Source organism: Euprymna scolopes, chromosome 29 (genome assembly GCF_053919585.1).
Source record: "Euprymna scolopes isolate OS-2025 chromosome 29, ASM5391958v1, whole genome shotgun sequence".
Taxonomy (NCBI): domain Eukaryota; kingdom Metazoa; phylum Mollusca; class Cephalopoda; order Sepiida; family Sepiolidae; genus Euprymna; species Euprymna scolopes.
Window position 1 is genome coordinate 77,016,845 of NC_136510.1, and position 12,778 is coordinate 77,029,622.

At 31.8% G+C, this 12,778-nt stretch overlaps 1 protein-coding gene across 2 annotated transcripts in view; it reads left to right on the forward strand.

The window, feature by feature from the left end:
- The first annotated feature begins 318 nt into the window (after nt 1-318).
- LOC145252730 (uncharacterized) overlaps nt 319-12,778 on the forward strand; it is a 113,343-nt gene continuing 100,883 nt past the window's right edge. For both annotated transcript variants that reach the window (XM_080112586.1, XM_080112585.1), the window contains exon 1: nt 319-451. In XM_080112586.1, coding sequence (XP_079968712.1) covers nt 433-451 — 19 coding nt within the window. In that variant the 5' untranslated portion in view covers nt 319-432. The remainder of the gene's footprint in view (nt 452-12,778) is intronic.

Sequence of the window (12,778 nt, forward strand, 5' to 3'; positions counted from 1 at the left end):
TCTTCGTTTCGTGATGGGTGCGTATATCATGATTTTTCTGTTTTTATTTATTTTTTTTGTAATTAGGTTGAATTCTAAATTAGAACCCTAATTTTGACATGCCATGTCAGGCCCATGTAAGTACTTAATGTTTTCCCCTGAAATACATTTGTTTGACAATCCACCATTCTATCAAAGTTTGTAAATTAAATTTAATTTGTTTTCAATAAAACAAAACAAAACAAACAAAAAAAGAAAATATATGAATTGTTGCGAATAGCTCCTTATCTGAGTGAATTCTTCATTGGAAAAAAAAAAAAAAAAAAAAGTTTTCTTTATGATTATCTCCCTTGTTGTGATTATCTCCCTTGAAGGCAACTTCGTGAAAAAAAAAAGTTGTGTTGATTATTATGGGATGGTAATGGTGGGCGCGTGATTTTAAACGAATGCAGAATGCCTGCAGAGAGAACAGGTCAGTATTTTATCCGTGTAACATTAACTAGAAACTTCAACGAATGCTACTCAAGCCGCAGAAGTACCTGACTGAAGACGAAAACCCCTTCTCAAGGGCTTAACTAGCTGAAAAAAAAAAAAAAAAAAAACGAAGACCATGTTTAATTATTATTTATTTTTAACTTGCCCTCCTCTTTACTCTTTAAGGGGAGTCGAGGCGTAAAAACATGGCGAGATTTGTCGAACGTACTTCGTCGACGTTGTTTTTCTCCGTGATTTATCGATATAAGTGTTTCGATTTTCACTGAGAAATTTAGCCTGGACATTTATTTATCCAGAAAAGTGGTTTTTGTGCGTCTTTGACGTGTTTGTTATTAGTTTATTTTTGGTCCGCTTTCCTCTATCAAAACTGAAGGTGTGTGTGTATTTTTCGTCATTTTTTTTTTCTTTTTGCAGTTCAAATTTCCCTGCAAATCTTTAATGGCGCGTCATTTGATTCAATCGTTACGGCCTTATTTGTCCTTGGTCTTTCTCTACTCGGTTCCCGACCGGTCTTAGCCGGCGTTTTAGGGGACAATATAGGGGAAAGAATGTTTGATCATTTTTTAATTTTATTTTTAAGGGTCCTCCCTCGTTTAAACAAACAAACAAACAAAAAATTTCAATGTCCAACCAACTTTAGGCAAAAAAAAAAAAAAAATATCAACATGGCGGTTGCATCATAATATTTTTTTTTTCTCGAAGTAAAATATTTTTATTTGCTTCTATTTCTCTTCAAATTATTTCAACAATCTTATTTCTTGAAAAAAAAAAAAATGTTCTAATAATTCTGTGATTATTCAGCGGTAATTTTGAAACCAACCCGACAACTCTTTGCATCTGTTTAAATCTTTCAACTTCTAACACCGAAACTTGATGTTTATTTCTAGATTTTAATTTCATATTCTTTTAAAAAAAATATTTACATAAGAATCACATCAAAAAAAAAAAAAAAACAAATTTATTTAAATAAAAAGAAAATAACAAAACTGAAAAAGACAACTTTAATATCTTTAAAAGTAAAAAAAAAAAATAAAAAAATTCTAGTATCTTTTTCTATTTTGGTCTTTTGTTGTCATTGTTATTATCGATACTGTTTTTATTTTAAATCTATTTTCATTTAAATCACTTAAAAAAAATTTTTTTTTTTAAATATCCCCTTATTACATTTGATGTGAATCTGTATTTTAATTCACAATAATAATTGATAATAAACGTTATTTTTGTTGTTTGATATAAATTTTAAAATATACACAACAGCTGATAACCATTCTTGGTACTTATGCAGAATACAGATCGTGCTGAAATAATAACGTTATTATATAGAAACCCATTCTTAACATGGGAGGGGGCGTTTTGTTAACTATTGTATACTTTCACCTAACTATAAACAAAAGATAATCGTAAAAACTGAATTTGAAAATCCATCTAAAAAATAAAATAAAAATATTACGGTCCGTATTCTGCAGAGATACACAATTCTTTAAATGTTACATATAACCCTTAGCCTGATGATTTCATTCGGAAATCAAACGCAAACGTTGCTATGTAGCTCACTTGCCATAAGTATATTTTTAGATCGCTAATAAACTCTACTCATTGAGCACTGTCAAAGTAAATATTCAAATGAAAATATACACGTAATTTTTATTTTTTTTACTACGCGTTTCTTTAAAATCAAAAATCGAACTTTTTCTTAAAAGGCTGATTTAGTCGTCAAGATATAATTTCATTTTACTTTTAATTTATATGAATATATATATATATATATATATATATATATATATATATATATATATACGCGTGATTTGTTTTTAATTTTTCAAAACTTTAATCCGATGTTTGATATCATTTTTTTAAATTTATTTTATTTCACCTGTTCGTCTTTATTTTATTTTTTTTAAAGTTTTTTTTCCCCCTGTTTTTCATTTCTTCAATTCTTGGTTGAAAAAAAGAAAAAGGAGGGTTTCTCGTCGGGTTAAATGTTTATTTTTATAACATAAATATTTAATCAATTTTAGTTACGTAAAAAATATATATATAAAAGGGTTTTGAAAATATAGATCATTTAAGTAACCTTTGTTAGTTGTGTGAAATAATTTGGAAAAATACTGTAAAAAAAAATACGAATTTATTTCGAAAATGAATTTGGATGATAAATTAAAAAAAAAATAATTTTCTATTTAGTCATTTAAAATACTTTTTTTTATAGGTAAACAATTGATAATTAGTGTTGTTTATCAAATCGTTTTTAAACACAAAGAAAACTCCAATCTTTTTTGTCTACACATATTATGGCATTAACAACAAAAACAATTTGGTCAATTTTTACGACGTGCCTCGGCGTATTATAAGTCCCCCAACCTCCCCATGTTAAGAACGACTTTCGAAATAACCCTCCCCCCCAAACCGTTCTTCTTAACATGGGGAGGTTGGGGTGTTTATAATACAATGGGGCAGTGGGGCCTGGGGCAGTGTGAAAATTGACCAATTTTTTTTTTTTTAAATAAATACGCCGCAGAGTACCCTACTTCTTTACGTTATTATTTAGAAACCCAGTCTTAATATAGGGAGGGAAGGGTATTTTGTAACTATTCTGTACTCTCACCTAACAATTTAATAAAAGTATATCGTAAAACTTGACTTCAACTTGAAAATATTATATATAAAAAAAGAATAGCACGGTAACTTTTCTGTATAAACACTAAAATGTTTTTGTCTTTATTCGTGTAATTTTAGTGCTTCTGCAGAATTTGAACCGAACCGATTTTCGCCAAACTAAACTTGGATTAGATTAGGATTAAGAAGAAAAAAGAAGTTCGGGTTAAATTCTGTAGAAGTACCGCTATTTTATTAATCTTCTATTAATTAAAAAAATACCTGATCAAATATTTCTGTAAGCGTTATTTGTAAAAACAAAATCAATTAATAATTTCTTTAAAACTAGTAAATTAAAAAGACATATAATGAATCAGATGGTAAATGTTTACTTTAGGGTTCTAAACTCCATATTGACAAATTAAAAAAAAAAAAATAGACCTAATACGTTAAAAAGAAACTTATTCTATTTTTTAATACCTTCCACTTCACAATAAAAAAACCCCTGGCTTTCATTAAATTCAACACTAACCCTAAATTCCTTTTGGACTAGAATCAAACTGTAGTATCTGTTCTGATAGTACATTTCAATTGTTTTGTTCATAGTCAGTGAAAGAGAAACTTTCTAGATAGATGCAATTTAAAATTTTGTCCCAATCTAGTGTGCCCCTTTTGAGGAGCTGCGTTTATCTCACATTAAAAAGTGAATTTGTGTTTAATCTTGCCTTTGTGAAGAGGCCCCTAAATAGACACTAACCGTAAATCAAAAATGTCAAAAAGAAAAATATGAATAATATGAAAGTAAAAAACAGCAAAACAAATAAAATGTCTTTTTTTTTTATATTGGCAACCCAGAATTAAGGTTTAGGGTTAGTGTTTGGGTTAATGAAGGTCATGTTTTTTTTTTTATAAGGAGAGTCGGTAACTGATAAATAAAATTAACAGTGTTAGTTTCAAATGAATAAAATCCTGTTCATTTGAATTTATTTACAAGTAGTAATATACAACCAGGGGAGCATATTTTAGCAAACCTTGGTGGGGTGGTATCATGATGAACAAACTCTGACCCCCCCCACCCCTAATGGTAATGACTGACTTAATGGTATCATGGTAAATAAACACTATTGCTTCCCCACCAAAAAGGAGGAGTTAATACCTGATAATGTGACAGTAAAATAGATATAAAACTATCTCTAGTATTATAGTATACTGCTTCCCCTAAAGATGAGCTAATGCTTGTTAGGATGACATCAGAACAGAAACTACACTACCTATCCAAAATAGAGGAGATAATATCTGGGTGAATTCATCATAAAAGAAGCTAATATCTGCAAGTATGGTATCATGGCAACGCTACCCCTCCTTCTTTAAAAAAAAAAAAAAAAAAAGGAAATTATCTCCACCCTCTAAAGGAATGATTATTCCTACCCCCTTAAAAATGGAGGAGGTAATGACTGGGAGTATAGTCTTATGACAACAGAACTGATACTATACTATCCATCCTCATTATACATACTGCAGATTTATCCGAAATAAGTTTAGTACAAATAGACAAAAGTTTAAAGAAGCTAGAAGTAATTGTAAGAAAGAAGTAGCCGCAGTTAAGAAAGAATATACGAAAACCATCAGAAAACGCATTGAAGCACAGAAATTAGGAACTCACATTTCTGGAAAATGCATAATAGTAAATGATGGGAAATCAAGAATTCCATTACTATCCAATAATCTTTAGTTTGTTTGCACATCAACCGAGAAGCCTAACCTGGTTGCCCGTCGGTTTGCCTCAAACTCTGTTTTGGACTCAGTAAATCACTCTCCCTCAAATTTTGCTTTGTAGACAGAAACCCGATTAAATGATCTGAAAAGTATGTAATACCATAAAAAATGTAGACACCTCAAAAGTATGTAGACCTGATCTCATCTCTACTATTAAAAAAAATGCTCTACTGAGGTTGCTCCAGTTCTCTTTAAACTTTTCAACAAATGCCTTAATGAATCTTGTTTTCCTGACTGCTAGAAAACTGCTTCTGTGATACCAGTTTACTAGAATTCTGGCAAAAGAACTGACCCATTAAATTATTGCCCCATTAGCCTACTCCCTCTTTTTACCAAAATCTTTGAGTCCTTAATCAAGCTCTAATCTTCTGTCCGACCAACAATATGGATTTAGTCAAGCCTGTTCTACTGCAGATATCCTAATTGTAATCTCTGAACCATGCACTGAATGAGGCAGGGTGCCTAGGGCAGTAGTCCTAGATATATCTAAGGTTTTTGACAGGGTATGGCATGATGGTTTTCTCATGAAAATCAAATCCTGTTATTACTGGATGAATACTTAACATAATTAAATCCTTCTTATATAAGAGAAGAATCCAGGTTGTCCTTGGTAGTTGTATATCAAAACAATATGATATAAATGTGGATTGAGTCAATCCTTCGACTTTTATTATTCCTAAATAACATCTCTGATAAAATTATCTCTGAGAGGGGGTATATTTGCTGATGACACCGCACTCTGACAGACACACGGGGAAAACGAATGAACACATCCAAGGCAATGGCAGAAACCCTAGCAGAAGACCTCCAGTCTGTAGTGGAATGGGGACTTTAATAGATGGTAACATTCAATGCTGCCAAGACTTGTTTCCTTTAATAATTACAAGAAACATTCTCAACCACTGATAGCCATGGCTAATGATACATTATCTGAAAGTATTTCATTCAAACTCCTCAACTTAAGGTTCACAGTGAACATGAATTGGAACAGATACATTAAGAGCATTGCCAAGGCTGCTGCAAAGAAGGTGGGCTCTCTTTACCATTTTAGAAAGTTACTTATGCCTGAGAGCATCCTGTACATCTATAAGGCCACCATTGGCCTATCTATGGAGTATTGTTGTCACATTTGGGCTGGTGCATCTGCTACTAGTCTCTCACTCTTAGACAGGGTTCAAAAAAAGAGTCACCAACCTAATAGGTCCCGCACTGTCAGCTAGACTTCAACCTCTGTCCCATCAACTAAATTGCACTCCTGTCTATTTTATAGGTATTTTAATGGTATATGCACTACAAGCCCTTGACAAGGAGTTAAATCCCACCCCTATGCGGTAGAAATCTCTAGATGCCAGAAAACCTACTCTAATAGTTTCTTACCTCAGACTACTAAATTTGGAATTCCCTTCTGGATCCCTGCTTTCAAAACTGTACTGACCTGCAGAAGTTCAAGTGTAAACACGTCTTGCTGTACATAGTATCCCTGCAATTTATGTTCCAGATAGGAGCCCCTACATCAAAGTGGCACTGTGCCTTGTTTGAGGTAAAAATGCAATAAAATTTTTTTTTTTTAATATATATATATATATATATATATATATATATATATTTTACGTTCATTTAACTATACCTAGTCATAAAAACATTTGTTATAGTTCCTTGGCATTTTGGCTAGGATTAAAATGTATTTTCCAAATTCCATCCGCATTTTCTTTGTTATCCCATTCCCATTTAGAAACTGATTTGTTTGTTTTCAGTTCTAAATCCACCAGAAAACTATCATTTAGAAAGTGTTGGGAGAGTCTTACTAATAGTTTTTTTCTCCTACTCCCCATTTTATTCCAATAAATTCCTGTATGTAAATATAATTATGAAATAAAGAATTTCAAATAAATTTGGGAATATTTTAAAGTAGAATGGGTAAATGTGGTATTGTGGTGATTTTAGTTTAGAGTAGGATAGACATTTTTGATTACTTTTGGCCAAAGACTCACATTTTCCCCAAACTTTTGATGGCCTTGTGTCTAAGTCTTGAAAATAAAATAAAAAAAACGGTTTCGGTTATGACTACTTATTGCTTTTTTTGTTCTAAAGTAAACCAACTCTACTATCTATATATTTTATTTGAATTAAAAAATTATGAATACTATAACTTGGATTAGATTCTTAGATTAAAGATTTTTTTAAATAAAAAACAAAATTTGTATATAAGTTAATAACTTGAGCCATTAATCTAAATTCATTATTTTAAGTGAAACCTGATGAGTGAGAGTTGAGGATATGTGTTGCATGAAGATAAATGATATGATGAATGAGGTTTTCAACATGGAAATTAGGTGTTGAATATAAATAAAGCACATAAGAGGCAGTACTCTCTGGCTTTTAAAAAATTACATGAGTAGCCTTGTTAACATTTCCTCAGTGAGACCTGTGTTATCTCCTCCTTTGTGTACATCAACAAGGAGTTGTCACAATCAGCTGTTTATTACCAAACTGAACACTTAACGTTATATATACTATATATGTGCAGTTGGGAGGTGATAGGACATCAAAGTTGAGGGTGAGGCAGCTAATCATATTTAAACTATTTCCCCCATCTCATAATATTCTTTATTAGTACTAGGAGTTATTCTTGAGTCTGAGACATACAGTCAAAGAGTTGGCTCAGGGCATCACCAAACCTTAATATTTATCTCCATCCAATGTGGTCCAAGGTCGGAAGATGGGGCGAATAAACCAGTGCACAAGGTGATGCACACTGGTTCCTTAAAAATTGCCTGAACAGTTGTCGACATTCCCTTGCGAGGGCACTTCAGGCAGCTAGCTATAAACTAATTTCTTCCCAAAATGAAGAAGGCAAAGCCTAGGAGGGTGGAGCTCCTAAAGATGAACAGGAGAAATACAACAACCACGCAGAAAAAAGTCTACTGCTGTTACAATGACCCAGTCACTGTTATACTGTTTGTCAGATGGATCCTCGACTGGTATGATTAACGTAAGAAAGATGTCTTTCTTTGCCTCTGATAACCTCAGAGGAAGATTAAATCTGGACCGTGTAAGGAAATGTATAGAGAACAGAAGACTTTGTTGGTTTGATCCTATTGAAAGAATGAATAAAAGATCTTGGGTTAATAGATGTAGAATAGTTGAAGTAGCAAGGTCAGTTAGCAGAGGTAGGCCAAGTAAAATATGTTAGGAAGTGATAAGTATGGATTTAAGAGAAAAAGCTACAAATAAAAACCTGACCTGAGATACCTCAGTTCAAAAATTTATTTCTAAAAACCATCTAAAACACACTGGAATGTAATGAATCTTATTTCCCAATTTCATCATTATTGGTTTTTTCATAGTTTTTCAAATAAGACTTAAATCTCTAAATTTTCCTGTCTGTTATGTAGTTAAGATATGTATCCTAATTAAACAATTTAAATAATCTGTTTTCTAAAACAAATCGAAATCCAGTAGGTGACTGATTCAAATTTCACTTAGAAATATTAAAAAAAAAATTGCAACAGTTGTCAAATTTTTAAAATCAAACCCAAATGCTTGTGTTGAAAGAGTTAAAAACAACGCTCTGAATCATCATTATTGCTTTTGATCGTTGGGAGCAAATACACCACCCACTTTGAACGCAGCTTTCTCATTGACAAATTCTCTATGCAAAATGATTACATTGCTTTTTGATATCAATTCTTTTACTATCTCACACAATCAGCCAAAATGAGTTTGTGGAACTTTTTGATGTTTTCTGAAATAAATGCTAAATTTGGGCAACCTAAGTGTTCAGCACCGTTTGTGTGTGTATGATCGCGTTTAAAGTCAGCATAATACTTAACTTTTGTTTTCGATAATGCAGAGTCTTGAGTAACCCTTTTCAAGCAATGGCTTTATCTGAATAGTTTTTTTCCCTTCATAAAGCACAATGTTTCCATTATTTTAAAAATTTACAGTACTAGCTTCACATAAGCTCAAAATTTGACGCAGTGATGTCATCTATATGTTATTAGCATCTCAGCCCGGTGTTGCCCGGGTGTTTGGAGGTGTATGTTGAGCAAAAAAAAAAAAAGCGGTCAATTTTTTTTAAACTTTGACCCCTATTATGACCCCTTAACATTTATTGTTTTGGGCTCAAATCAAGTTATTAAGTTAGATCCATGTCCAAGGAACCTATATCTAAAATTTCAAGTGTTTAGATCCAAAATTGTCGGAGGAGTTTGGTAGAGTTTTCAAAGGTCAAATCGTTGAACTTTGACCCCTCAACAGCCAGATTTCTGGCCGAAAACAGATTACAAAGATTTTTCCAAATCTCGTTACCCTGTATATCAAATTTCGAGTGTGTAGACTGAAAATTGGCAGTTATTACGTCGGAAAGTGTACACAGACACACATGGACACGTTCACTTTTATATATATAATAATAGATTACTTTATTTTGGCTTATTGAGTGATGTGTTATGTATATATGTGCTTTTTGTCTCGCCTTTGATGAAATTAATTAGCTTTTATTTTGAAATTTGATGGTATGAACATTTAAAATGTGATTGCTGATAACCAAATTGTGGAATCTAGTTTTAATCATGGCTTACCATTGACTTAGTTTGAATATCTATTTTGTTGTTCCATAAGCTTTTGCGTATATATATTTTACTTTTGCGTACATATATTTTACTGGGGGGGGGGGGCTTTGTACGGTCGTAAAATACGCCTTAATATGATATTTTATTTTGTCCAGATTTAGTATATATTATTATAGAGTTGTGACTTCAAAAGTAAAAAAAAAAAAGTATTAGGGTACCATCAGCTAGAATCGAAACCGAAACTGTCACATTCAAAGCTGGTGACGTTACTGCTGTACCAACATGATACGCATATGAATTAAATAAAAATAAACTAAGATGAATGTTCGAAATGTATAACTATTTTTTAAAATTTTGGCACATTTTTTTACTCCTTAAAAACTCTTAACCAGCTAAAGACCCATAAAAGAACGGTCCCTAAAAAATCCAATCATTTGAGGCTCCTAGCGCCGCTCTGTGACTTTTAGTTTCAGAGGAGATAGTTTGAAAATATGGAAGGAGGCAGCCAGACAGACATATAGCCTTTTATATATTAGATTAACATGCATTAACTAGATTTCATGACAGATGTATTTCAACAGGATTGAGGGGTTCATCTTCTTTAAGCCACAAACTTTTATATAGTGTCATAGTCAAGATTACAGAATTAGTGCATTTGCACTCACCAATCATGACTCCTTTTACAGTCCTCAAAACCAACACATATGTACATCAATAATGACTAAACTTTACCTTTTATGCAATTTGTTTATACAGTGCAATGGTAATATGTTGAGCTGTTAAACAAAAGATTTCTGATTCAGATGGACAATGATGTGAATTCTATATTACATATTGAATTAATCAAATTAATAAGGTTGACAAGAAAGTTCTTGTCGGTTTTTAACTTAAATTCAGATGAACATATCTCGGTACAAACAAAAATTTATTGATTGAAATATGCACCATCAGAATCACTTTTGTCAACGCAAAACAAGTGTATTTATGTCAATAATGTAAAAATTTTGCGTTTTGGTGGCAAAGTCGCTGAAGGCATTCTTGATATCACTTAGGTTTTTGAAGCATTTCTCATGCAGAAATTTGTTGAGATGCTTTAAAAAGTGGTAGTCGGTAGGTGAGAGGTCTGGAGAGTATGGCAGATGAGGCAGAGTTTCATAGCCCAATTTGTTCAACTTCTGCAGGGTCAGTTTATCAACATGTAGGCGGGCATTGTTGTAGAGGAGAATTGGGCATTTTCTATTGACTAATGCTGAGTGTTGTTAAAGTTTCTGATGCATTTCATCTAGTTGTTGACAGTACTTTGCTGCCCTAATAGTTTCACCTGAATTCATGAAACTAATGGATGAGACTGGTCGCAGACCACCAGACAGTCAGCATGGCCTTCTTTTGGTGCAACTTTGGTTTCAGGAAGTGTCGGGGAGCTTCATCAGCGTCTAACCAATGAGCTGAGTGTCGCTAGTTGTCAAAGAAAACACTTTTTATTGCAAGTCACAACCTGGTCGAGAAACGGACCCTTCTTATTGCATAAAAGAAGGGAAGATGACACTTCATAACAGCATTTCTTTTGGTTGTCATTCCATTCGTGAGGCACCCATTTATCAAGTTTTTTATCTTTCCAATCTCTATCAAGTGGTTTGAAATCATTGTATACGTTACGTCTAATTCAGATACAAGTTATCCAACAGTTGTGTGGGAGTTGGCCTTGACTAAGGCTCGTAATTGATCATTGTCAACATTCGATGGATGACCACTATGCTCATCATCTTTAAGACTCATTGCTGCTATGAAATTTCTTAAACCACCATTGTGCTGTGTGTTCAGTAGTGGTTCCTGAGCCAATCACTTTGTTGATATCGCGAGCTGTTCCAGAGCTTTTTGGCCTACCTTGAATTGAAATAAGCAAATTGTGCGAATTTATTTTTTTCGATGTTGTCTTCAGCATTCTGAAAAGAAGACCTAATTACTTTAAAACAATTGTAATTTAAATGATTAGATATACTGAAAAAAAGCTTTTTAAAATGATATATAAAGGGTTCATAACAAAAACTTATTTGGGAAATACGTTATTTGAAATCAAAATTAAAAATTTCGCAAGGACCTTCTTGTCAACCTAATAGAAATAATTTATTTACAAATACATTTTTTATTTGAAATTTCACAATGTATTTTTAGACAACTTAATTTGCTTATTAATTAAATCCATATAAATGCATTTTGGTTTCTTATAAAACAAGTTGGCCATTATAATTACTGATTAACTTCACAAAATTCTTTTTTTTTTTTGCCTTTGCTAACACATTGGAGATATAAATCAAAGGTTTTAAATTGAAATAGAAAAGAAGCGAAAAGAAACAAGACCTGCAGATCAAAGACTTCCACAGAAAGTTAACTAAGATAACAATTCACCAACTAGCACTAAAGATGAAAAAGAAAATGAAGCAACAAAAACTATCAGAAGTATATCGGTTTATGAAGTTTAATAAAAAAAAGTCAAAAGTTGCATTTTTTTTTCAAAAAGTGTAATTTAATAAACAGTTTTAATATTTTATTTAAAATTTTGAAAACGTTATAAGTTTAACATAGATCATATTACAAATGAGCTTCATTCATTAGTTTATATATAAAAGATTTGTTTTTCCAATGGAAATTTATGTAAAATTTGAACCCCAGATATCATCACCCAAAATAAAATTTCACATAATCAATTGAATATCAATACAAAATATTTTCAAACTTTTCTGAAAATTGTCACTTTCATCTATGATAAGTTAAATGAAGAAGGATTTTTCTAATAATAATTTCTGATAGGTTTGATGATAAATTAATTGAAATCCTGAAAATCCTGTGAAAAAACCTTCAATGGAACGTGTTTGTAAAATCTTTGAATGTTTTTATGTAAAGATAATGTAGAATAACGCTTTACTAGTCACATGACAACCACCAATTATTGAATGTTCAATTTAATATGAAAAGTACATCTGATTTGCTTCCATTCTAAGACAAATCAATTGGAAACAATTTTGACTTCATCTTTCGTTTCACTGTGTAAATCTAGCTTAAATGATCAACATAGAAATGTTTATGCTAAAATGTCTTTCCAAAGAAAATGAGAGAATTTTTTTTATATAATACTAGCATGACTACCCGCCATTGCCCGAGGATTAGGGTGGAGAATACTGTTTAAAGTACAATAGCAGTAAAAGTTGATTTTTTTTTTTTTTTTTTTTTTACGGCAACATTGCAAATAAGTATAACTGTAAAAATGAGTTGACATTTTATTGTCAGTATCATGAAGTATTATTTCGATTCTTTGGACTACTTTTTTCATCTTGAATGTTATTTTCACGATGTTTCAGTCT